The sequence below is a fragment of the Bos indicus x Bos taurus genome, chromosome 17 (assembly GCF_003369695.1).
Source record: "Bos indicus x Bos taurus breed Angus x Brahman F1 hybrid chromosome 17, Bos_hybrid_MaternalHap_v2.0, whole genome shotgun sequence".
NCBI classification, from domain to species: Eukaryota; Metazoa; Chordata; class Mammalia; order Artiodactyla; family Bovidae; genus Bos; species Bos indicus x Bos taurus.
In genome coordinates, this window is record NC_040092.1 from 24,453,067 (window position 1) to 24,479,925 (window position 26,859).

General features: G+C 47.8%; 1 protein-coding gene across 1 annotated transcript in view; it reads right to left on the reverse strand.

Moving 5' to 3' along the window:
- Positions 1 to 1,359: 1,359 nt before the first annotated feature.
- The window catches only part of SLC15A4 (solute carrier family 15 member 4), a 29,255-nt gene continuing 3,755 nt past the window's right edge, over positions 1,360 to 26,859 (reverse strand). The window contains exons 2-8 of the mRNA XM_027567044.1: positions 21,892 to 22,187; positions 17,642 to 17,810; positions 17,143 to 17,220; positions 16,293 to 16,461; positions 7,725 to 7,880; positions 6,455 to 6,613; positions 1,360 to 2,477 (exon numbers count right to left, since the gene is read on the reverse strand). Coding sequence (XP_027422845.1) covers positions 2,329 to 2,477; positions 6,455 to 6,613; positions 7,725 to 7,880; positions 16,293 to 16,461; positions 17,143 to 17,220; positions 17,642 to 17,810; positions 21,892 to 22,187 — 1,176 coding nt within the window. The 3' untranslated portion in view covers positions 1,360 to 2,328. The remainder of the gene's footprint in view (positions 2,478 to 6,454; positions 6,614 to 7,724; positions 7,881 to 16,292; positions 16,462 to 17,142; positions 17,221 to 17,641; positions 17,811 to 21,891; positions 22,188 to 26,859) is intronic.

Below are 26,859 nucleotides of genomic sequence, written 5' to 3' on the forward strand. Positions count from 1 at the left end.
ATTTCTGCTCAAAGATGCCCGTAAACTGTGTGGTGATTTCGGATTATCACAGCACTCTGCTCTTCTTTAATGCGCTTTTTCAAGCGACGGGATTGTTTTGCGCCGAGTGGAACAGTTCACTAATATTGAAGATCATCCATTCTTTATTACCTGGACTTAAGAAGTGATCAGGGTTTCATAAAAGGCCCCCTGTAATTTTGAAAGGACTTGTTGCTTTGAAACTTTGCAGTGTTATATGTATCATTTTGTGCTTTCCCTGCTCTCCCGAGAAGAGGCCACCTCCACATCCGGATGTTGAGGTGGGTAGAGATGCTCCAGTCGCCCCTCAGAGGTGGGACTCCCGCCCGTGAAGCCAGAAAGACGGACAGCAGCCTTCGAGCTCCATGAGAAACCTGGAGATGCGTGAGCTCCTGACAAAGAACTCAGCCTGATGACAACGTTCTCTTTAAACCCGCCCATGAGACTGAGCAGAAATAGAGCGCTCAGTTTCATCCACCATCAAGGAAGAGAAAGCAGAGACGAGCGTCTTCCAATGGAGGACACGATCACTGGCTGGAGACCCACAGCGAGGTCTGCAGGGCAGGCATGTGTTTTAATGAGAACCCCATGACAGCATACTGGTTTTGTGGATTTGTTTATTCAACTGCTGTTCAGCACCACACAGCAACCACAATGGTACACTCTCTAAATTCAGGTAGAAAGTTAAAAGGCCATCAGTTCTTTAACCGACTGGCTTTCTAGACAGCTTCCCCTTAACAGGAGAGGTGTACCTGGCTACCTGTACAGATTCCCAGCCCATGTAAGGCCCAGAGGTTGGGCAAGGACGTGGGCCCCACATGCCGCCTCCACACGCCTGGGGCACGTGCACCACACAGAGCCCAGGGACAGGCTGAGCTCTCGTCACACAACCCCTTTCCCTTTTGTGCCCGATTCCTTACAGAAAAAATGTGATTTTTTGACAGCATGAGGTAATGGTTTTCAATATGTAATGGATCCTGAAGGCTGAAACTATACTCCTGGAGGATGGTGTATTTATTTCCTAGAGCAGGGCTTTCCAACCCTTATTTATCTTTAATACAAACTCACACCCAGATGAGTAAGGTGTTTGCTTTTTTGTTCTCCAAACAAAATAACATAAATAATATAAAATTGTATTTTAGTACAGAGCAGGCGCAAGTATCACTCTCCTAGACAGTCAAAGAGTTGCAGCAGGAGCAGGCGTTTTATTGAGACTTTGCACCAGTTCCTGCCTGAGGACCCCTCACACGGTCTACGTGACAGCTGAGGAACTCACACGACGTCCACACATAAAACGCACACGTGTGACGGTGGTGGACAGAGCACACAGAGAAGCAGTCAGTGGGTCTCAAAATCAAGGTGTTTTTATAATAAAGTTATACCAAAAGCACAGCAACAAATGAGGAATAGTTTATTAGACAAAACGAGAAACCCCCACCGCCCAGAGCCAGCGGCTGTCGACAGTTCAGGCTCACAGTGAACACTGCCAACCGTCCCCGCTCGCACCAGTGCCCTTCAGCGGAGGTCCTTCCCCGCAAGAGCGGGTCTTCAGTCTCAGTGGTGCCACAGTGAAATCGTACACGAGCATTGACTAGGCGAGGTTTTAAAACACACGTCAGGCTGCGTCACAGGTTGAGATGAACACATGGTCTTAAATAGTTCTTAGTACATCATGTTCTTAAGGAAACAACAGGAAAGCGATCTCAACAGTTTAAAATATTAGCACTATTTGAAGCAGCAGATAAAATGCATTCACCGCCGGCCTGTACCGAGGAACTTGGTGTTGGCAAGATTTGTGGCTTAGGAGAGAAACCATGAGCAGGACTTCTCTATAAAACCTTTGCGGCACTTGACCACCGTTTCGTTTCTTAACAAATCCTCCTGTTCTTAAATGGAAACAGGTGTCTATTCATCAAGAAAGAAGAAGACGGTGAGCGCAGGTTTTACGGCAAGGAGATGAGATACTTGTTTAAAATACTGGGATGCCAACCCGCATGGGTGTCGTCTCCAGAGACTCAGTGTCAGCGTCTGCGGGTGTTTGCCAGAGGAGACCAGCTGCAGGGTGAACCAGGGTCTTCGGTGCTGAGAAGCCTGCGGCAGCCTGTGCATCTGCTCCAGGAAGGCCCAGACGGCAGGAGATGAACCGCAGGGAAGCACTCACCTAGGCTACCGGTAAGAGAAGAGACCAATCCCGGTGTCACGCCAAGTCTCAGAAAGTCAGCCATCCACTCTCTGAGCCCCCACAGCCCCTTCCCATGGATCCGTTCGTCCATCTGTCCGTCCAACAGACCCGACAGGGGTGCGGGAGCATCAGGTCCTCCTGCTGGTGGGCGTGCCGTTCGCTCTCGACCGCTGACGGTCGTATTTCACAGAAACAATAAGGAAAAGCAGGAGGGTGGCTCCTTGAATGGCCGCCAGAAGGAAAAAGTAATAGTTCAAATAGCAGCCATTGATGTTGCCTGGAGAGAAGGAAAGGAAAAAGAAACAAGGGTTTAGAAAGAAAGTTTACAATTTCTTTAACTTGGTTTCTACCAAGGTCAGGGTGACTTTTAATGTTGTCATTTAAAAAATCGAAAGAAAAAAGAATATTCTATCCCTAATTTGAAGTACACAAGTGCCTTGCTCCCAGAGCCACCATGAAGCTGGCTGTACGTCAACACCAGCTCCATGCTGGGGCCCTGTCACCAGCCTCTCCTGCTCCACAGACAAGGAGCCTGACTGTCCCCAAGTCAGGTCTGGAAGCGGAGGGTCTTGGTATCCTGGGTCCAGAGTCTGTACATTTATCAAGACCACTCAGCGGCCCAGGACATGGCCTGGACATCATGTCTCACAGGAGTCCTGGACTCCTGCACTCCTGCGTTGTCACCTGACATCAGATACACTCCAATGTACCCTTCACAGGCCAGGGCAGGCGGCTGAACACACAAGCCACATGCTACGGGGAGATACAAATCTGCTTTTTAAATTTCTCCTTAAAAACTTCAGGTTGCCAAAGAGCTGACATACTGAATGCCCGAGCACCATGCAGGCGTCCTACGCGCAAGGTTCCACTTAATTCCTGACAAACCGTGAGGCGGCGGAGGTCAAGGTCATGGACCTCAGAGCTCAACCAACCAGGCTCAAACCCAGTGTCGTGGTCTCTGGGCCCAGTCTCCTCGTTTGTAAGATGCGAAAACATGGTGGCCAGCCCCCCACCCCGCCCCCAGGCAGCAACAGCGCTGCCATGAGAAGTGCCCAGGGCGGAAGGCCGCCTCCTCAGCAGTACCCGTGAGGAGCCCCAGTCTTCATGGAGGTCTGGGGTACCAGGTCTGCACACCAGAGAACCGAGGTTTCACAACACCACCCACCATGGCCCCTTGGCGTGGAGACGCAGGGCTGTGGGCGAAGGTCACCCCAGCTCCCTGCAGACGGCTGTCCCCACAACCGCTTCCACCACTTGTCACCAACTGAAAAGGGCCTGACACAGTCAAGCAGAGGGGCGGGGAGACGTGTCCATCAGCAAGGTGTCCAGAGGAAGCGGGCGTCTCGGAAGAAAGCCGTGGTTCTCTCGGCCGGGCTTCACGAGCACTTCCACTTTGTTTACTTGGTACACCAGACTTCCTTCCCTCTCAGGTCTCCCTCAGGCTGGGTTATTCTGGAACTTCCTTTTTCTATCTGAACACACACTCATTAAAATTAGACGTTCAACACTGCTTTCATTAAACAGAATGAACGAACAGATATAATACACGTGCTTGCATAATAATCACTCACATGTTTTTAAAGAATTCTCACTCAGGTTGTAGAAGACAACGATTTCCTATGTTTACTGCTTTGGAAACAAATCCAGTAATACCTAGAATTTCTACCATTTATTCAACAGATACTGAAAAGCCATGGTTAGGTCCTCACTGCCTGCGGGGCTCCGCCCTGGACAGAGACCCCCTCTTCTGGAGCCTGGTGTGCCCATGCCCACCATGGCACTGCGGGGTGGTGCCAAAGTGCCAATCCTGAAACATTCACTTCCCCAAACGACACAGGAGGTTAAAACTAGCAGAGCTGAAAGCCGGCAGGCCGAGCGGACTGTACACAGTGTTTTCCCTGTCAGGGCAAGTCTCAGCCTGGGCTAGGAAGGGTGTTCAGAACCGGGTCCACCACCTAAAAGCTATCACAATCAGCCTTTGCTTTCTTGGGCCTCTTATCAGACAGAAGGTAACTGCATATGAAGGTGGTAAACTCTGGGTGTTCTTTATTTGATAAGACAGACTCCTGGGCCCCAAGGAACAAGCTCACGTGTCACCAAACACATGCACAAAAACATTCCCAGCTGCTCTATTCATGACAGCCTCCAACTGGCGACGCCCGCAACACCCATGCACAGCACAGCAGAGAAATGAACTGTGACTTATTTGTACAATAGATATTCCGCAAAAACAACAAAAGAACCAGTTACTGGGGACGACTCGGAGAACACAGCGCTGAGTGAGACGCCGGCCGCGGCAGAGGACTGGGAGGCGACAGGACTCAGCGGGCTGGCATCACAGCAATTCATCCTGCCGGGGCCTGGGGGCTTAACGCAGCAAGAACAGGAGGAAGGCTTCCAGCCGTCCTGCACTTGGGTCGGGATGAAGAGCACACCAAGCTGCGCACTTCAAGACCAGAGCCCCTCACAGCATAGATGTGGCTCCCAGTCTAAACACAACAAAGACGAGCAGGCCAGGCAGAGGACGGGGAGAGAGGGACACAGTGAAGAGACAGACCACAGCCCAGGGACCCGACAGGAAGTGATCCACACGTCTGCTGGGAAGCACTGAGTCAGCTCCCACCGCCACCTGAGCACTGGTGGAGCAGAGGGCATGGAGAAGCTGGCCTCTGCTCCTCCTCCAGAAGAATGTGGCACAGCTTGGGGGTGGGAGTGGGGTGCCCCAGTCCCATCCTGTCCCCCATCTCCGCCCCAACAGCTCTGCCCCTAACTGAGAGGGAGCCCTGCCATGCCCTCCTGCGTCACCGTCATCGCACCCAGCTCCTGGGGCTGCAGGCAGAAGGGGCGCAAGCTCTCTGCACTCGAGGGAAACGGGAGACCACCTGCGCTCCTAGACAGGGCAGCCGATCCAGGACACACGACCGGCGCCTCCCTCTCGTGGAAATAACATCAACACACAGGACCCAGGTCCAGCACCGGTCCCTGTGTGCATCAGCGCTGGAGGTGACCCTCACAGCTGCAAGTATTAAAATCACCTGTCAGAAGGAAGGATGAATGACAGGCAAACCACAGTTATTAAATTAGCAGTGGGGGGAGCAAATCACTGGAAAGCATCAAGGATGACCAAAGCCAATCAATCCTTTACGATTCACTTAAAAATGAAACAAAAACTAAGAAACAGCAGCTACATCTGAAGAACTACAGAGGTTTGATCTCTGTAACAAGTCTTTGAAGGAGGTCTGTTCTGTGACACCAAGAACCCAGGAGAACTCTCAGAACCCCTGTGTAACCGGACCTTACCCTCAGGGAGGAGGGCGGCCCCTCCTCACCACAACCAGGCTGGGCCTGCCCAACCCCCACAGCCCCGGTGCTCACAGCTGGACCACATCACCATGGGGCTCCGGTTTCTGTTTATCAGGGCTTCTCGGACCTAAACTCTCACCTCAGGACAGGAATTTTAACTGCATCATGGGAGGGCTTTTGGAATTCTGCCATTTCTGGAGAACAGTCTTTAGGCTTGCATCAGGTTTCCACAGGGATTTACAACCTAAAAGTACCAGGGGACAGCAAATACCACAGAACTACACAAGGAAAAGCAACCAAAAGCAATGGTGCTTTTTACCGGTGAAACATATAAAGAAGAAAGACGCCTCCACCTCTGGGTCCGTTTACAGGCGACATCAATCTGCAAAGAGCAGAGCTCTCATCCCTCGCCAGTGATTTTGCTCAAGATGCCACCTACTGGCAATGGCTGCAGAACTCCATTATGATTGATCACGAGTCATATTTGTTTTTAAAAAGGCAACTTATTGTCTATTTTATTTTAACTGCAAGAAATTAAAAGGTACTGTCAGGGAAAAAAAAACATAAAACTAAGATAAATGAAGGGAAATTTGTGATACAGATTTTATTTGCCTGCTAATAAAATACAGTGCTGGGCCTGACGGTTGAGAAAGAAGGCAGCCTACCCATCACAGGTTTGGGAACAAACAGCGGCCACTCGGCCGCGGGTGGCGGGGTGTGGTCAAGGCCGACCTTGCAGGAGAGGTTCACCAGTCTCCGGGAGATCGTGTGTGACGTGGGCAAATGGGGTGAGGGGGTGGTCTGACGCAGCTTGGGGAGCAGGGTGGGGCTCCTGACCCAGCCCAGAGACACTGACTGCATCCAGTCCCAGGTGCCCACGTGACCCAAGGGCCGGGGCTCTGGATGCTGCTCACTGTTGATGGGTGGGCATGGGTGGCGGGGGATCCTTACCGAAGTCCGTGTGGCTGCTCATCCACCCGATGGCCTTCAGGGACACCAACGCCAACAGTCCTGAGCCCACGAAGGACCCAACTCCAGAGAAGAAGAAGAACAAGCCCATGATGGCGCTCTGCATGGACTTGGGGGCAGCCGAGTATGCAAATTCCAGGCCTGGGGGGGTGGGGGATGAAGAGTGTTTTTGTAGAGGACACAGCGCTGCCTCCGCACCATGGCCCTCGGGGACCTGGGACTCTGGGCACAGCCCCTATCTGCTGTGAGACAGCCCCCGGCTGGCTGCTCGTCTCCCACCACAGCCCCTAGAAACCCCAAGAGGTGGTGGTCACCTCCACGCTCGCATCAGAGGGCAGCATTTGACTTGCCAGCTCTTGGAATTTCCTGTTCCTCATGGAAAGAAGTTGAAGAAGCCAAATTTCCTACATTCTTAACTGATGTGAGTTTGCAAATGAACCTCTGACACTAAAATGGGGAAATCTACTTAGGAATTCTACCTGAAAGGCAAGGTGTTTGAGAACAGTTTTGGCAGGCGCATCTATAACCCAGTTCTTGCCGTGATACCCAGACATGGAGATATGCGCTGGGCTCTAAAGGAAGGGCCGGCCTCGTTGATTTATTCCCTCCCAAGTTCATGAGCCAATTCCACGTGAGCACAGGGGGAGGGGAGGAGAGGGGAAAGCCGCCGCCCACAGCCCGGCCGTCTCTGGTTATCACTCATTTCCTCCTTCCCTCATTCCCAGCAGCAGGGAACAGGCCTGCACAGAATTCACTCATCCACATGCCACCATGGGACCTCAGCAACAGGGAAGAGAGGCCTGTGAGAACACGCTTTATAAATGAGGTTTCTCCCTGACACATCTACAGGCAGACACCGAGAGCCGGGCAGTGAGGGGCCTGAGGCCTGGCTGCGGCAGCAGGGCTGCAGGGCTGCAGGGCTGGGGAGCCAGTGCCAGGCCAGGCAGCCAAACCCCGGCCCCTGAAGCGGGGCTCGTCCTTCTCCTTTCCTGTCTCCTGCGGACGCACTGCAGCAGGTCATCTTCATGTTGGTGTTGTGGGAATCCTACTTTCACACCAAGAAAGGGGAGCCTCAGCCATAACGTCACCCTTTCCTCACCGATTCACATTCTGAACCGCACCTGCCCACCAACACCCACCGAGCACCGTGCGGTTACGTCTCGACACAGCCTAACGAGGGAGGAAACAGCACGGCCTTAATCATGCAGTGAGGGGACTGGACACAGACGCCCCCGACGGGAGGAAACCTCACCTGCGATGCTGGCGAATATTTCACTGACACCGATCAGCACGTACTGCGGGACCTGCCACCAGATGGGCAAGTCCGCGGCGTAGTACACGACGTTTCCGATGGTCTGGTTGATGGTCTTCTCCTTCACGAGGTCCAGCCTCTTGCTTTCCAAAATCCCTACAATTCATAAGTAGCTTATGAGCATTTATTCACTAACATCTGTAATTAAACTGAAAAACCAGATCCTTGGGACAAGATGCCTGTCGATGATTCTGAGAAATGCATGAAAGGTTAACACCAGATGACACATATCCCCCCCAAGCCCCCAAGCTCAGGAAGTTTTCCCTTTCCCCCTTTCAGCTTCCGAAGTAGGTCATTGAAAACCAGCAGTCATGTCATCCATATCTCAAGCGGGCTTCTGCAGCACCTTATAAAACCAGCGTTCAGCGTGCCTAACACAACCCTCTAAGCTCTGGATCGCTCACCTAAACGCCTTTTGCTTCCTTCAAAAAGAGGAGCAAGAGAAAGCTACATAGTCCTGCAATAAAAAGATTAATCACACTGTTTACTTACCAGAAGGTAATAAATCTGGAGATGATCTTCCCTTCAAGGTAACACATCTACGCTGATTCACTGACTGATGACCATGACTACGACGACTGCCACTACTGCTCCTAATGCCAATCTCCCCATTAGATGGGCTCAACCTTATCAACGAACGACAGCAGTCCCCCTTTATCTGTGAGGGATACGCTGCAAGACCCCAGTGGATGCCTGAGACCGAGAACAGTTCTACATCATATATATATATACACTATTTTTTTCCCTGCCCACACAAACCTCTGATAAAATTTAACTTATAAATCTGGCACAGTAAGAGATTAACAACAGTAACTAAGAATAAAACAGAACAATGATAACAACACACTGCAATAAAAGTTATGTGAAGTTGGCGGTCTCCCTAAGCATCTCACTGTACTGTAGGTATTTTCAGACTGTGGTTGATCTTGGGGTCACGGAAACGATGGAAACCACAGCCAGGGATAAGGGGGATGACTGTACACTGGCCTTCTGCCCTCGGCAGCAGCCAGGACTCCCTGGATTATCAGTCATCTGTCAGGTGGGACAGACAGACACAGGAAAATAAGCAAGATCAGAAATAGCTACTCTACAAAAAAAAAAAAAAAAAAAAACAGATTGAAATGAAGTTTAAAACAACAACCCGTAGGACCAAGTTCTTAGAGTAAAAATGTTTTTAAGGAATTCTAGTCCGGAGAAGGCGATGGCACCCCACTCCAGTACTCTTGCCTGGAAAATCCCATGGATGGAGGAACCTGGTGGGCTGCAGTCCATGGGGTCGCTAAGAGTCAGACACGACTGAGCGACTTCACTTTCACCTTTCATTTTCATGCATTGGAGAAGCAAATGGCAACCCACTCCAGTGTTCTTGCCTAGAGATTCCCAGGGATGGCGGAGCCTGGTGGGCTGCCGTCTATGGGGTCGCACAGAGTCGGACACGACTGAAGCGACTTAGCAGCAACAGCAGCAGTCCAAATAATGGACTCTAATAGCTAATGTATACATAATAATTATGTGTTTAAAACAGTATGAGGAAGGACAGGAGTCTGGGCAGAGGAATACTGGAATATACATACATAAGGGGCTTCCGTGGTGGCTCAGTGGTAAAGAATCCTCCTGCCGATGCAAGAGATGTGGGTTCGATCCCTGGGTTGGGAGGATCCCCCGGAGAAGGAAATGGCAACCCACTCCAGTATTCTTGCCTGGGAAATCCCATGGACAAGGAGCCTGGTGGGCTACAGTCCATGGGATCACAAAAGAGTCAGACATGACTGAGATACTAAACAACAAATATATATATATATATATAGATTCCTTTTAAGATCTTAGCATGAAAAAGGACAAGAAAAAAAAAAAAAAGGACCAGGATTTGACAGAGTGAAAGAATCTGCCCCCACACCACATCTCAAATATCCAAAGAGAATACACATCAAAGACCCAAGAGAAGGTGAGACCTCCTAGCTCATTTCCACGTGGAAAGCCGCGTCTCCTCCCTGAAGGTGGTGATGGAGGCAGCCCTCAGCCCTCACAACTGTCCTGTGACTGAGAAACAGGAGCAGCCCAGGTCTGCAGAGCGTCTGCTGCTCTGGAAAGGGGAATATGAGGCTCAGCCCAGCAGTGATTTCAGGAAACTGGTGGTGGCATTAAGGGCCTTGCCCAAAAAGAGCAGCTTTGCTCCCTGGCAGGGCAGCAGGCAGCCCCAATGGGCCCGCAGTGTTATCCTGGTTGGAGCACCTTCAAACGCAAGGCTGAAGTGCTACAGGCTTCCTCTGGCTCAGCCAAGGTCCAGCCGGCCCTGGGCCACCACCCTCGGACTGGAAGATCACTGCCCTGCACTGGCCACCAACCCTCTAGCTTGGAAGGGTTAGATTTAAGTACAGAGAGAGGGAAGAACTCACTCAGCCTGGTTTAGGGGAATAAATACTGACGCTGGATAATCTCTTGCCCTTCATAGGAAAGGCAAGGGAGCATGAAGACGACACCGAGTGTGCTTGTGTGTTTATGGTGGGGTGTCACTGGTGGGAGCCATATACGGGTTTAGTACCAGGACGAAAAAAGGTACCATTGACTTCTGGCAAGCTGGCAGAGAACAGGAGTAAGCTGTAGGACAATCTGCTGTGGTCTCATCAGTTAGGAAAACGCAGACTCCTGTGAAGGCCGAGGGTGAAAAACAAACAGAAACCAAGGGGCAATGGCAAGGGGGTCATAAACAAACCAGGACCAAGCCCTGAGACAAGAACACGTGAAATCAACAGAGCGCCTCTTTGGTGGGACTGGGGGAAGGATGGGGAGGTGTGGAGCACACGGCTGATACCACAGAGAACAGAGGAAGGAGCAGGGTCCTGAGAGAGGCCGACAGAGAACCACAGCGGTCCTCGGGCAACAGCGGTCCTGCGGGGTCTGGGCAGGCCTGTCCCTGGGAGGCCACAGAGCTCATGATGGAAGAGACAAGAAGCGCGGGTACAAACCAAGACAAGACAAGAAGCTGGGAGAACCAAGATAGAAGGAAGAGGGGCAAATTCTTCAATTAACAACACAAACTTACATCAGGTCAAACAAAAGAAAACCCAACACTGTGGGTGAGAAGGAAATGAAGGTGGCAGCAGCAAAGGTCGGATAAGAGGAGGGGCGGGCAGAGTCACCTGGAGGGAGACTCGGCAACCAAGGGCAGGAAGGAGGCATCAAGAAAACACACCGAGGGTCAGGAAAGGCCTCCTGTGCCCACTCGACCCTGTGCCTGCTGCTCCCTGCTGCCAGCTCATCTACACTCACGACGAGCCAGAGCGAAACATGGAGCAAGAACACCGACCGGGGTGTTGGCTGGGCTTTCACTGGACCGAAGAGCTCCTGTGTGGCCTCCCCACACAGTGCCACTCCCCCATAAACCTTTATGAGTAAAATACCATCACAGGCTAGAAGTGCAGCGAGAACCTGAGGCACACCAGCCCTGCTGGTCATCAGAGCAAGTGCACGGAAAGGGTAAGGCTTTGTCTTGGCTTCCCAAGTAGCACTAGTGGTAAATAACCCGCTTGCCAATGCAGGAGACACAAGAGACGCAGAGTCAATCCCTGGGTCGGGAAGATCCCCTGGAAGAGGAAATGGCATCCCACTCCAGTATTCTTGCCCGAAGAATCCTATGGACAGAGGAGCCTGGCTATGCATGTAGCACGTGCTAGAAATGCAGTGAGAACCTGAGGCACACGAGCCCTGCTGGTCCTCGTCAGAGCAAGCAAATGGAAAGTTACGGCTTTGTTCGGCAACGCATTGCTAACTGGAGGAGACCCAGGGCAGACCCACGTCCTGAACTTTAGGGACACTAACATCTGTGCCCCCTCCAGGCTTAGTTCTAACAGACTCATGCTGCCCAAGAGAGAACAGTGCCTCTCTAAGGACACTGTCCCCCAGACTGGACAGTGCCTCCCGTTCACCAGAGCCTGCACAGACCGCCGCATCCCTGGACACACGTGATCCCTGTAACCCCAGGCAGCACTGGACTCCAGGGCTCCTGCTACACAGGATCTGAACTAACAGAGCTGACAGCACTACGGCTATCCTACCATCCTGTGCAGCACCCCACAAACATTTTTAGAAAGGAATACTGGCCAAGAAGGAAGCCTTGAAATGCATGATACAGGAATTACAAAGCCATGCTCTCTCTCAACTCTTCAACTAAAGCTTTCTCGGTAGCAAATGGACAAACAACAGCATCAATTATTATAAACTGAAAAAAGTTCTCTAAAAGTACTCTTGGATCAAAAAGAAAATAAAAACCACAGTTTCAATATTCTTCTGGGGAAAAAAAAAAAAAACCATTACAACAAACTAAAGTGCAAGAGACTTTGATAGAAAGACAGTAACAGGCCAGTTAAAAGAACAACACGGTCTTTACTGTTTAGCAGGAACGAATAAATAGAAGGGAAGAATTTAACTCAAGAAATGAGAAAAAGAAATCAACAAAACACACTGAAGATAATAAAAGTTAATATCTTAATTATTCACTGAGAAAACATAAAAACAGTCAAATAATAAATTCAAGAGATACATCTAAGGAAAAATCGTAAAAGAGTTTTGGCCAATCTAACAAAAAAGAACACATAAAAAAGTGAAACTAGAAAAGAGGAAGGAAATGCAACAGATCTACTTAAATGACCATTTTTATCTCCTCTCAATTTCTCGAACTCAATAAATTATATTCTAAGGACACTAAAAAATAAAAAGCTTAAGTGATTCAGCAAAAAACAAGATCTGAGCAAAACTGGAAAAGGTGGAAAAATGATCATATTTCCTTTCAGAGAAGTGATGCACCCTTGTAATTTTCCAGGTAAAGACTTGGAACTTCCTGGGAACAAACAGAAATTTCTCATCCTGTTTTACACACCCCGCCTCCAGAAACAGGGCATTTACCAACCCTTTAATAAAGCTGTGCAATCCAGACACCAAACCAGACTGCTGTTGGTTAGACAGAGATGCGGAGTCACTCAGCAAAACAGCAGCAGATTCCAATCAGACCATCAGGGTCAGCCCTTTTAACAAACAGGGTTTTTAATTTATTTCAACAGTTAAACACCAGAAGTTAAAATAAATAAAAACAAGAGCTGCCAAAGGCGGAGGGGGGAGGGCATGTCATCCTCCTGAAAACCAACATAAGATATTTGAGAAAAACTCAACAATCATTTCTGCCAAAAATACTCAGTAAACTTGAAATAAAGATTAGATATTTAACATCATCATAAACACCTATTTCAAACTAAGAGGTGCAAGTGAACTGTGAACAGTGAGCAGCTGAAGGCATTCCCATCAAAGTCTGGGGTAAACGGAGGGAGTCTAGGACTTCCTTGGGGGGATTCGAGAAGGAAAGTAATTTCACTGGGCATGGCAACCCACTCCAGGATTCTTGCCTGGAGAATCCCAAGGACAGAGGAGCCTAGCTACAGTCCACGAAGTTGCACAGAGTCAGACACGACTGAAGCAACTTAGCACACACAGATGCATGATGTTAACAGTGAGAACTAGAATCCTAAATACCCAAAAACAAAGGACTGCAGGTGAATGTTTGACATGGAAGGATGCTTTAGTTTTTTCTTTTTTTATAGCGAGTGACAAAGGAAGTACACACACACACATCACATCATATATGATTTTTCCCATGCACCTGCAGACTGATAGTAGAAGATATCCTTGGGTGGAATTATGAGTGCTTAAATCTGTGTGTGTGAGAGAGACACAGAGAGGGAGGAAGGAGGACAGCAATGGGGGGAGATGCTCATCTGTATTTGGTGGATTTTTTTTTAACCTGCCTACAGTTAACAAGTGTTTCTTTATACCTTTAAGGGTTTCTTAGGTTTAGTTTTCAAATCAGGCTCAAATCATTGTACACAACAGGATTTCATTTCCGCAGAAACACAAAAAGTGTATGTGTATGTACACACAGATACACAAACAAAGTCAGACAGACATGCACCATCACAGCAGTGAGCATCTCTGGGGAAATTACAGCTGATCTTTATCTTCTTCTTTATGTTTCTAAGGTTCCCTTTTCTCCAGTGAGCATCTATTATGTTAGTAAGTTAAGAACACATATAATTTTGATAGGGAAAGCACATTTCTTTTTTCCTCAAGCAGAATGGAAGAAAACCCGTTGGGTGTGCCTGATTCTCACCTGAGAAACTTGAAAGAAAGAATTGTTTCCAGCAGGGATGGTACTAAACAGAAGATTCTGATTTATTATGGATGAATGTAGCAAGTTAAAAGGCAAAATCATCTCTTTCCTATTAAAATGTTGGTCTGCTGTTATGATTTCTGGTTTCCATTCAAAGCTCACTAATGTCCCAGTTAAATAATATTCACTAGAGCTGGAAATGAAACGGCATGAAACACCAGTCACTGCTTAGATTAAATTTAATAAACTGTGCCTAAGTCAAGTTATAAGATGTTTAACCTCTGTGAATCAGTGATGGTTAAGTTCCTTCCTAATATCTGGTCACTCAGCAAAGAGAGCCTCTTTAAGACCGTCAGCACTGGAGGCGTTTTCCGTGTCTAAGCAAGTGATCTGGATGCTGACGTTCAGAGCGGCCGTGGTCACACAGGTGCAGAGCACCTGCCTCCCCACAGGTGCCCGCGGCCACCTGATGGCAGTCCGACCCTGCGGGGCAGGAAGTGAACTGCTGGCACTGCTTGTGCTTTGAAAAGGCCGCACTGGGGCTCCTTGTGGTCCAGCAGCTGAGACTCTGCACTCCCAACACAGGGGGCCCAGGTGCAACCCCTGGTTGGGGAACTAGATCCCACATGCCACAACCAAAGATCAGAAAGACAGAAAGAAAGAAGGAAAAAAAGGAAGAAAGAAATGGCAGCGCTGCCTGCCCAACATGACCCGCTCAACAGGCTCGCCAGAAACCACCGGGAGGGATGACCCCAGGGTTTTCAGGGCCTCCAAAGAAGCTATTCAGCCATAAACAAAACTGAAAGAGAAGATGGTGTGTTAAAGGAACCAAACCCAGAGTCTGCTAGATGATGCCTCGGAAACCAGCAATCTCTCCTTTCCCACAGGCAGCTGACAAGGATACCTGTCCGTGGGGTGCGACTGGCTGGCTGGGGTACAGGCGGGGCTCTCCTATCCAGAAAGAGAAGAGGTGCTGAGGCTGAAGCTGGGCTCACGACAAGTGCTCAGGAACCCCCACCCCCCACCCCGTCAGCACAACTCCTCTGCTCCAGGGCGCCCCGCCCAGCGCCGATTCCGCAGTCAGGAAACCTGCCACCAGAGCCCTGCTGTGACCCAGCTCTTGTTCGCTCAGGCTTTATTTGCCCACGTGCACAGAACTGGAAGGGAAACAGATCACATGGCCAGCACACGGCAGGAACTTCATCCAGAGATGACCTCCCTTTAATCACCTATTTCATTAATAAAGAAACCTAACTGTCCCCTACGATGTCCCAGCGTCTAGAATATAGATATCTTAAGCCTAGAGACTCATTTCTGTAAATCTGTTGAGTACTGTATCAATATGTTCACCTGGGCGACAGTGGATGGAGGCTGTGGTGAAGCCTTGTCAGAGAATATTAAATTCCACCTCAGCAGTGCTTAACATTAAATTCCTCATAACGCAGATGATATATAGGTGATTCAGGAATATCAGCTTTTCTTGTCTTGTTATATAACTAAGCTATTTTACGGTTCAATAATTTCCAAATATTAATGAAGGAAGAGTGCCAAAGCAAGGTGAGAAGGTCAGAAACCCTTCAGCCTTATCGGCACAAGATAATTCAGCTTAGACTTCAGAATCTAAGAATTATGAACTCAGAACCGAGCCCCCAACAGATGTTAGAATACCTGGGCATTAGTTCTTAACCGCCTTCGTTTTTTTCTGGGGGATGGAGGCTGGTTCCAAACCCGTTATTTGATTTTAAAAAAATAACAAAACTTTCTCTCCATAAAAACACACATGAAATTTTACATAAAAGCGCAAAGGGTTCAGGGCATAAGACACTGACTAATGGACCTGACATTAAGAATCACAGGTCTGAGGATAATTTAACACCTTTCATTTATAAAATTCCCTCTATCTAGCAATTACTAGTGGTCTAAAATCTAAATCAGTAGGAGACAATAAGCCTCCCTTGATGCAACCCAAAAGTCACCTTCCAGAGCATTTCACTGGTTAGGACTCGCTGGTGGTCAGGTGGCTAAGACTCCAGGTTCCCAATACAGGAGAGGCCTGGGTTTGATCCCTAGTCAGGGAACTAGAACCCCATGCTGGAACTAAGAGTTCACACACCACAACCAAGAAGCTTCCACAGCCAAATAAATAAATATTTAAAAAAACATAAAAGAGCAAATCCTGAGAAAACATCTTAAACTTCATATAACAAAAAATGAACACTACTCCAGTTTAATAAAATAATCCTTATACATTCTTTGAAGTACACACGCTTCCTAAAGAACACATGAGTGACTTATTCCGAATCACCCACAACGGGAAGCAGGTGGGAGCAGAAACGGAGCCAGCTTCTCACCTGCAGCGAAGGCTGAGCACATCACGAAGAACATCCCCACGGCGATCCTTTTCAAGGATGATGGGAGCAGGCCGTTTCGTTTCAAGATGGGATCGACTAGTTTATCTTTCAAGGGAATTAACAGGAGGATGAGCACAGCATCGAACATGGTCAGCCAGGCTGCCGGAAACTAGAATTTGGAGATGCAGAAGACACGGGCTTATTTTTCTGCAGTGTCAGCAACTGCTTGCTTGACAACTAACGTCTAAATGGGAAAAGCTTATTTCAAAAATAGCTCATTTGTACAAGTATGACCTCCTAGGAAAATAGTCTGTCTCAAGACACTGGATCTGAGGAAAGGCTTTCATTTCTAAAGGGATGTGATTTGGGTTTTCTGTGCTTTCTGGGGGGAAGAAGAAACAGGTCAAATATTCATGTTTAACTGACAGTAGCAACTTAGTTTGGGTTTCCCAGGGGGCTCAGTGGTAAAGAATCTGCCTGCCAAGCAGGAAACGCAGGTTTGATCCCTGGATCGAGATAATCCCCTGGAGAAGGAAACTGCAACCCACTCCCGTATTCTTGCCTGGAAAGAGCCTGGCAAGCTACAGTCCATGGGGTCGCAAGAGTCGGACACGATTTAATGACTGAATAACCACCACAAAGTCAATTTAATCTAGTAAAGGACATAACCAACGGAAAGACAGTTTCAGAAGTAACTGAGTAAAAAACAGAGTAAAAATTCCATTTCAATAGGAACATGTTTAGTTCAAGCTACCTATATCATTTACAAAGTATCTGTGATTGGCAGAAGAAATTCATTTGTCACGTAAACCCCCAATGACAATTTTCACATCATTTCAATTGTTCTCACCGTATGAGGATTGGTTGTAATACTGGAAATTTCTGGAATCTTCAAATGAAGACTCTGTAAAACATACGTCGTCTGCATCTGGGTGTAAAAAGCAGTGTCATTACATGTGCACGGCTGTCACAGACCTGCAGAGAGCCGCCCCTCCCCCAGACTACTCTGTGATGAGACTTGAAAAGGTCAGGTTGGCAAACAGGCAGGTCAGTCTCTTGGCCACCATAAAGGTCGTCTGAAGATGAACTTTGAAAAAGAAGTAACGACTACCCCAGTGAGAAATTAAAAGGTGGGGCCTGGAAAAACAGAGGTATGCCCATTCTTAGCTTCATTTTAAAAAAGGTTTTCAAAACATTTAAGTCCACAAAAATGAGTCCACAACTAACATCAAGATTCCAAGATCCTGGAGACTTATGGCAAAGAAAGCAGGGAACCCAGGAACTTGAGTGCTGGGGCAGTGTTCACGGTGGGGGAAAGAGAGGAAATGAGACCTGAATATAAAACTCACTTGAAAATACACTGTCCAGTAAGGTATCAAAGCCAAGAAAACAGGGACAATCTTGACAAGAGCTTTCACATCTTCCACTTTATCTTCCGGGAATGGCCCTCCTCGAGACATCTTACATGAATCAAACAGACTGTGTTTAGAAGATTGCTGAAAGACTCCAATGCCTTCACTTTGGGAAATAAAATGAAGGAATTAGTTTTCTTCCACCCCCAGAAATCAGTTATTTGGTAACAAATTAGGTTTGGGGATAGGAAATGAGCTTGCTGCACTGAATCTGCTCAAACCCCCTTCCGTTACCTACTAATCGTCCCCCACCCAATGTGGCCACCCAGACTACTCCTCAAAAGAGGGAGACGTCCGGAATCAGCAGATGGAAGCACTTCCTAGCCAGAGTGTGACGCTGGCCACCATCACGGTGGGATCACCCAGCGCTGTCTGGAAGGTGGCCGACCTCATCCCCAGTGTTGTCACACTGGCCATTGGTCCTGCGGTGTGGAGGAAGCCTGCAGCTTCACCTGAAGCTGGTGACACCTACATCAGCTACATCACCGGGTGAGCATTTGAAAAGACGACTGTACTGGATTGTTTGGACCTTAAATTAGGCTATTTATCAACTGTCAAGACTCGATGACCAACACTAAACTCTGTTACAAAACCAAGCTGGTTTATTGTATTGCAGTCACACTGGTGTGACTGGGAGGGAGGGCTCTGTTACAGCAGAGAAGACATCAGCTCTTCACTTAAGGAAGAGCCGAGAAGGGGAGTGGGTGATGCTCCTGATGATAACCTGACGGTGTCACTTGGGGGAAGATGACAGAGTGCCCACTGGTGGGCCCTGATCACCACCCTGTCAGGCACCAGGACACTCATACTAGCACCCCCCTCCCCCGCCGCAAGGAGGAGGAAGTCAGGGCACAGAGCAGTAAGAAATGTGCCCAGGGCAACACACCCAGAGAACGGGGCTGGGATCTGACCCCAGGCGGTCCTGGCTGTAGAACCTGAGGTCCAGATCACTGTAGGGCCACCTGTCCCTCTGCTCCCGCCCTTGGGCCTCCCCTCCATGCTCGGGCCCGACGGTCCCAGTCCAGAGCTCTCGGCTGGCTCTGGTACCAGGAGGCCTTCCGGTCCTGGCTCTGGTGCTGGCAGCCCTGCCCACTCACTCACCCTGGCCTGCCTTACTATCTATAACATGCACAGGTCCCAGGTCTCAGGGGTAACTCCAAGGCCTTTCCCGACCCAAAACACTCTTAACAGAGAAACACGCTCTAAGGCCCTTTGTGGTAAAATAGGAGGAAAAAAAAAAAAAAGTTTTAATTGCACACCCTTCTCTAAAACCAGAAATAAATTACCATTAAGAATGCTTGCAATTCTGGGACTTGGATATAAATGGTAGCTGTCAGCTTTCTAGTTTATAAACTCCTGACCCATTTGACTGAGTCACCAACTACTGTGAATAATTTTTGTCTTTTAACATTGACATTTTAAACCTGACCTTTCTGAGCAGGGAAAAATTGAAAACTATAAAATTTAAACCAAGTTTTGGACAGAAAAAGTAAATGCAACAGACATTTATTGAGCACCTGCTATATGCCTCATTCTGTTTCTAACTGAGTGCTGAGGAAACACACATAAATAAAAAAAGATACATCTCCTGTCCTTATGAAGCTGAGTCCAATGGGGAAAAATACTTAGAAAAATACACTTAATGTGAAAACACTAAATTCCAAACATACTATTATTCATACTTTTATTTGAAAAACTTTATAGCTTCTCCTTTTTTTTTTGGCCAAAGACGTAAAGTCCCTGTAAACCTAATATAGATTCTATCAGTGATTACACATCATGCGGCCAATGCTTCTCTAAATACATTCAAATGTCAAACAGCAAATTCACTTCACACACACAGTCATGCACACAGGTTGCTGGCTATAATGCTTATGTTTTCATATCATTAAAGTATTTTAAAAACTATTTTAAGTCACTACACATCTAAAACTTTGTCCACGTCACACACATTGTTAGTGTTATTATTCTGTAACATACAAGGGTCCAACATGGAGCCACAAGTCACAAACGACAAGGCACACAGACAAGTGCTCCCCGAGAGCCCTGGCCGAGGCTGTGTGTGCAGCTGTGCACCCTCTCCCAGGAGGAGGTGGGGCCATCACCTCTCAGATCCTCAACTCACAGAGGTTAAGTCTCTCACAAAGGGTGTGGCACTGTCTCCACTCACTGATGAACTGAACTGACAGGCATGGATTTCACATCTAAAACAGCATTAAAACATCTTCAAAACAGAGACCCCCCCTCCCCCGCAAAAAAAAACAAAAACAAAACAGAGACCACCTAGAGCAGAAAGAAACTGGGATTGGGCCAGATGAAATCGGCCCCATAAATAAGGGAATGCTGGGTGATGCAGTGCTTCCTTCGCTTCTAGAGCGACATTCTGCAAAAGCATCCTCATCAATTAATTACCACTGACTGGCCTCTTATCAGCTTACGAGGCCTCACAATGATCCTATGAGAGGGGACCTCTCCAACTGCACAAGAAGGAAAAGAAGGCTCTGCAAGGTCACTGACCTGCCCAAGATCAGACAGCCCCAACCCGTGCATAAGGAGAGTACTGTCAAGAGAATTTGCCAGACCATCAACTTCTCTGCAAGCTGGTCCTCTTTGAATTGTGCCAAGGAAGACTTCAAAAACCAACATAAAGGGAAAATAGATTCCCCAGTCCCAGTAGTCTTTACCACGCCATTTGTGCATCAAAACCCACATGTCCACAAAGCAAGTGTGTCCTCTTGCACAGGTGTACCAGGTACCACCCAGAAAGACACTCTGAAACTTTAATGACACATTTTGCTAGTGGGTACTTAATCTGTAGGCTAAACATCTGGGATCTGAAATCACGCTTTTGCTGAATTAAAATGAGGCCCCAGTAAAGCACTGCTGCCAGCTGCAGAGGCAGCGGGGCTTCAATCGTTAAAAATTCTTCAGTGTGGTCGCACCACCAGCTGCTCTGAACTGTGAGTCTGAATGCGACATTGAATGCACTTAGGAGTCTGTGGAGCTCCGCCTGGGGACAGATAAAGCAACCAGAGGCATGAGCCAGGAGCGAAGGGGCAGGGCTGTGGGATCCACCACGTGGGAGGAACATGAGACATCTGTGACGGCTCCAAGGACATAAACAGGATACAAGGAGACAAGCCACGAGGAGGCAGACAGTCGCGGGTCAGTCTGCAGAACGTTCTTGCAACGGGGGCCCTCCTTGCAGAGGGGCAGGAGGCTCCTCGGGGACTGAGCACCCATCTCAGTGCCCCTGTCTTGATCAAAATACTCCTTAAGAGGCTCAACTCCAAATGGTCCCGAGGACTTTTCTGAGGTGATGGATATATTCTACGTTCTGACTGTGGTTACCTGACAGAATAAATCTGTCATAATTCCCAGAATAGTACAGGCAAAAGGGAAGTCTTTTAATACACGTTAATTTACATGTCAAAAGTAACACCAAAAATTTCTGAGGTCTTTCTGTGAGCTAAGTTCTGGACTTTTCTTCACTACTCTGCAACTAGGGTGACCGACCTTCCGCCAGAGCTTGCCCGGGATTCCCTGAGACCCGGGACTTTTGGCTTTAAAACCTCAGGTCGTGGGCAGACAGTGCTCCACCTGGGAAGTCCCATGTTAACGGGACGGCGGCCTTACCCTACGAGCATCTTAATTCTGCTATCCTGTCCACAGAGAGCAGCTGACGTGACCACTGGAGGACGGCCCGCGCTGACCTGCTCAGTTGCTGGCCCTGAAGTGGGAGGCAGCGGCTCACTGCTTAAGGAGCCTACACCTACAAACTAAGCAACTGCTCGGTTTCTGAGCCAAAGGACTGTCCAGGCCTTTTAAAATAAAGAGAAATGTATCAAGTTTAACACTGTCTCTTCAATGCCCTCGGCAAGCCTCTGTCTTTATCCTCTTTATACAGCTAAGCAGTCCGGGGCCTCCATCTACATCAGCAGTGAGAGGAGGGTCAAAGTGCAGGTTAGAAATGAAAAAGCGCGAGCCGGGGAAGGAGGGAGGCCGCTGGCTCATCTTTAAGATGGAGATGGAGACACTTCACACTCCTGGCGCTGCCGTGAGACATTTCAACTCCCACCCCATGACCCCCTCAACGGTGAGCACAGGACAGACAGAAGCGAGCACTTTATTTTAGAGTGGTTAATAAGTCACGTGGAGCAGCCTATGATGAGAATAAAGCCACTCACCCGCTAGGACTGTGCTCCCTGATGCGCTTCTGGGGGCGGCAGGAATATACCAGTATCCTGAACATGTCGGTGAAGGCACTGCCATCGGGCGGCTTGGTGATGAAGAAGGTCTGGCCACACAGGAAGACCACGAAAGCGACACCGATGCAGACAGCGGGGATGGCGTAGCCGGTGACAAAGCTCACGTTCTGCTGGATGTAGGCAATGCCCCCCAGCGAGACGATTGCTCCAAGATTAATGCTCCAATAAAACCAATTAAAAAATCTTCGCGTGGCTTCTGGACCCCGATCCTTAACCTAAAATAACAGGGAAGAAAAAGACTTAAACCCGTGTGATCACCTTCAAGGACGAAAAACATATATGATGTTTTTATATACATTGTTTTATGTATGTGTATGTGTGTGTGTGTGTGTGTGTGCCCTCAGTCGTGTCATTCTTTGTGACCCCATCAACTGTAGCCTGCCAGGCTCCCTTGTCCATGGGATTCTCCAGACAATACTGGAGTGGGTTGCCATTTCCTCCCCCAGGGGATCTGCCCAACCCAGGGATCGAACCCAGGTCTCTTGCATCTCCTGCACTGGCAGAAGATTCTTTACCATTAGCGTTACATGGGAAACCCACTTTATACATATATATAAAATAGTATGATACATTGATACAGCTTTCTATCAATTACTGCTGTCATCACAGTCTTTAAGAAATGCAGCATGTGGGAACTCCCTGGCAGACCAGTGGTTAGGACCTGGTGCTTTCACTTCTGGGGCCCAGGTTCAATTCCTCTTTGGGGAACTAAGGTCCCACAAGCCACGGCCAAAAAAAAAGGGAAAAACAGCAGCACAATCAAACGGTGTTTACAGATAAGCTCAAGGGTCCCTTGACAAAAAATGTGTTTTATACTTTCAATTATTACAGATTTCTTAAATATACTTAAATTCAACAAATCCTAGAGCATTTCTCAAAGTAACTCCCAGGGACCACGTGCTTTGGGAATGCCAGGAATGCTCCTTAAAAATACAGATTCACAGGACCTATTATTATCCAGGACCAGACACTCATCATCTCTGGGGTTGCGGCCCAGGAGTCTGCGTTTTAAACAACTTTCCAGAGGACTTCTACTCAAAGCCATATAGCTCCAAGCCTTGATACATCTGGAACCAGAGGAAAATTAGAGAGTGCAACTAAAACCACGTGCTGTTTTCAGACCAGAAAACCTCTCGAGGAATCAAAAGAAGTTCTGATAAGAACAGGATTCCTTAAAGGTTCAAAGATCACTGACTTCCTGAACATAGACAAACAGAAGTACCAGGTTACACAAGCACCTTCCTCAAGACCTACCCAGTGGGGGCCTGTCCTGGTGCAGACAAGACAGTCTGGGTGGGCATGGGCACCCTGTAACATCCCTCCCCGAAGATAGCTTTTCACATCTACGTGACACCCCGAGAATGTGCTTGAGCCAGTCATTTCTAGCCAGTTTCATCTCATAAAATGTTTTAACAAACCTCCTGGTTTAAAGGCTGATGCTGGATTGTGTACAAAGACTGCCGGGTGTTGCTGTCTCGGGAACCTCTGTTGTCTTGTCCTTACATTACAGGTTATGAAAAGGTTGGACAAATTTCTGGTCCAGTAACAGATCTGAATTCTGATCCACAGAGTAATCTAAGTAAGAAAGGAGGTTCTCACTGGGGGCTTAAACAACCAGTTATGATGCACAAAAACCATCTTTTTAGCAGCCATATTATGTGATATGACATTTTAACTTCTATTTTTTAAGATCAAAGTACAGGTGTAAATACAGAATCAGAATCATGTATCCCTCCAAAAAATTTTAATCCAACATGATGAAATATGCTGGGGTCGCAAAAAAGTCAGATACAACTTAATGCCTGAACAGCAACAACATGGTAATAAGTAATATGCGTGAAGTAATAATGTGGTAATCACCGTCTAAAACTGAAAATCTGAGTTTTTAAACAAACCTCACGTTATCAGAATGAGCTTAAACTTGACTCCCTTCCACGTCAGAAATGAACAGAGATCCAAGAACAAATGATGGCAAGACTAATGAGTGAATACATGATTTGTATGCAGGATGTCTTATGTTTCTAAGAAAGACAGCTCCCCCTGAGGACACAATGCATTTGTTTGTTTATTTAGGCTGTGCCATGTGTCTTCTGGAATCTTAGTTCCCCAACCAGGGGCTGAACCCATGCCCCTGCAGCAGAGGCGAGTCCTAACCCCAGGAGTACCAAGGAGGTCCCCTTGCTGCTTAGTCACTTCAGTCATGTCCGACTCTGTGTGACCCCATAGACGGCAGCCCATCAGGCTCCCCCGTCCCTGGGATTCTCCAGGCAAGAACACTGGAGTGGGTTACCATGTCACTAAAATGGACTCAAATACTCATGATCTCCTGGGAACAAACCAGAGGGAAGAAAAAATTGTAAGCAGGCCAATGGCTACAGAGAAAATATAACTAAAGATAAGAAAACAAGTAATTAGGGTAGGGAGCAAACTTAAAAGGGAAGAGGGCCAGTAAACAAAATATCGAAAATTAACACAGACAACTTATGCATTAACTGAAATATATCAGGGCCCTTCCCACTGTCTATAGAGGCGCTGCGCACACCCGGGTGAACTTGGCAATCAACTTATTTGAACTTCCAAGTGTAATGCACCCAAATTACTTTAAAAACCTAAGCCTATTACTAAAGCCCTAAATAACCACATACCAGTAATTTTCTGGAACAAATGGGAAGCTGCCCTTGTAAACTACAGATCACATGCCTCCGTGCCCTGGACTGACACCCTCAATTCACGTCGGTCACATTACATCACCATCTGTACCCTCGCTTCCTGCCCCACCAGATCAAGGGCAAACAAGACCATCATGTGACTGGTCAAAAGACACCACTGCTGCAACTCAAAGAGCAGCTGGAAGAACAGGATCCTGTGCAGTGAGTCAAATAGTAGGCTGATGTGGAAAAATTCCTTTAAATACACACGAGTGCAACTTTTCTTTCCTCTAGGTGAAATGTAGCTTTGCTCTCGTAAAATAAGTTCTTTCAGTCTGCAATTTCAAATACAAGATCCATCCATTAAGAATGATTGTGACCTCTGAGAAAGGTTAAGCACTGGGGGAAAGGTGGGGCTGACAGAATTGAGATCAGCATCGCCCCTGGACTCTGTGGTTTAAGTCTTCATTCCAAAGCCAGCCAAGGCCTCCTCCTCAGAGCTGCACAGCCTGGGCCCATTCATCTCTCCCTCAGACTGCTTCCCAGAAGCCCTGTCACAAAGGCGTGAGTGATAGAGAAGCCTAAAAGGTACCTTCTGCATACCACTCGGCCACAGAGAAGAATGAAATAATCCCATGTGCGGCTACATGGATAGGCCTGGAGACAATCACACTAAGTGAAGTCAGTCAGGCAGAGGAAGACAAATGCTACATGATATCACTTATACGCAGACAAATGAATTTATTCATAAAGCAGAAACAGACTCACAGACATATAGAAAACAATCTTACGGCTACCACGGGAAAAGTTGGGGGTGGCATAAACTAGGAATTTGGGATTAACAGATACACACTACTATATATAAGACAGAGAAACAACAAGGTTCTACTGTATAGCACAGGGAACTATATTCAATACCTTGTAATGGACTATAGTGGAAAAGAAACAGAAAAAGGATATTGACTCATTGGAAAAGACTCTGATGCTGGGAGGGATTGGGGGCAGGAGGAGAAGGGGATGACAGAGGATGAGATGGCTGGATGGCATCACAGACTCGATGGACGTGAGTCTCAGTGAACTCCGGGAGTTGGTGATGGACAGGGAGGCCTGGCGTGCTGCGATTCATGGGGTCGCAAAGAGTCGGACACGACTGAGCGACTGATCTGATCTGATCTGATAAATGTATAACCAAATCACTTTGCTGTATACCTGAAACTAACACAACATTGTGAATCAATCATATTTCAATTAAACAAAAAAGCTCCTGGGAGCTCCCTGGTGGTCTAGTGGTGAGGATCCGGCAGTGTGCAGTGGCCCAGGTTCAATCTCTGGTAAGAGAACTGAGATCCAGCAAGCTGCAGGGCACGGCCAAGATTAAAAAAAAAAAATCCTTAAAAATACAAATAGATTTCTTCAAATTCAGACAGGCCAGGAGATGCCAAACTAGCTCCTCCTGAAGAACAGATTACAGGCTTCATGCCCAGAGAGCAGGCTCCTGGCCATACCTCCCTGCACCTGCAGGGGAGGGAGGGGAGACTTCTGAAATCCCCTTCAACCAGCCAGCACCTGGCACACAGCAGGCACTCCAGCTGAAGGTACTAACATTTTCGTTTCCACTGAGATACAATTCTCACACTATAAAATTCACCCTTTTGAAATGTACCACTCAGTCTTTTTCAGTCTTCACAGATGTCCAACCACCACCGCTTTCCAATTCTACCTCATCACACCAGCAAGAAACCTGGTTCTGTTCACAGGGGCTTCCCCTCCCCTGTTTCCTGACTCCAGCAACCACTCATCTCTTAAGTCTTTATGGAGCTGTCTATTCTGGACATTTCATATAGATGGAATCCTATGATATGTGGTGTTTGGTGCCTTGCATCTTTCAACGGCATGATGGTTTCAAGGTTTATCCACACTGAAGCAAGTACTTCATCTCTTTTTTACTGTTGAAGTATATTCCGCATATGTCCATCCATCAGTTGATGGCCATCTCCTTGCTGCTGCTGCTATTTAGCTGCTAAGTTGTATCTGACTCCTGCGAACCCATGGACTGTAGCCCACCAGGTTTCTCTGTCCACGGGATTTCCCAGAAAGAATAGTGGAGTGGGGTGCTATTTCCTTCTCCAGGGAATCTTCCCAACCCAGGGTTCAAACCTGGGTCTCCTGCTTGGCAGGCAGATTCTTCTTCAGTTTAAAAAATTTTTAAACATACAGAAAAGTTGGAAGAACAGTAAAC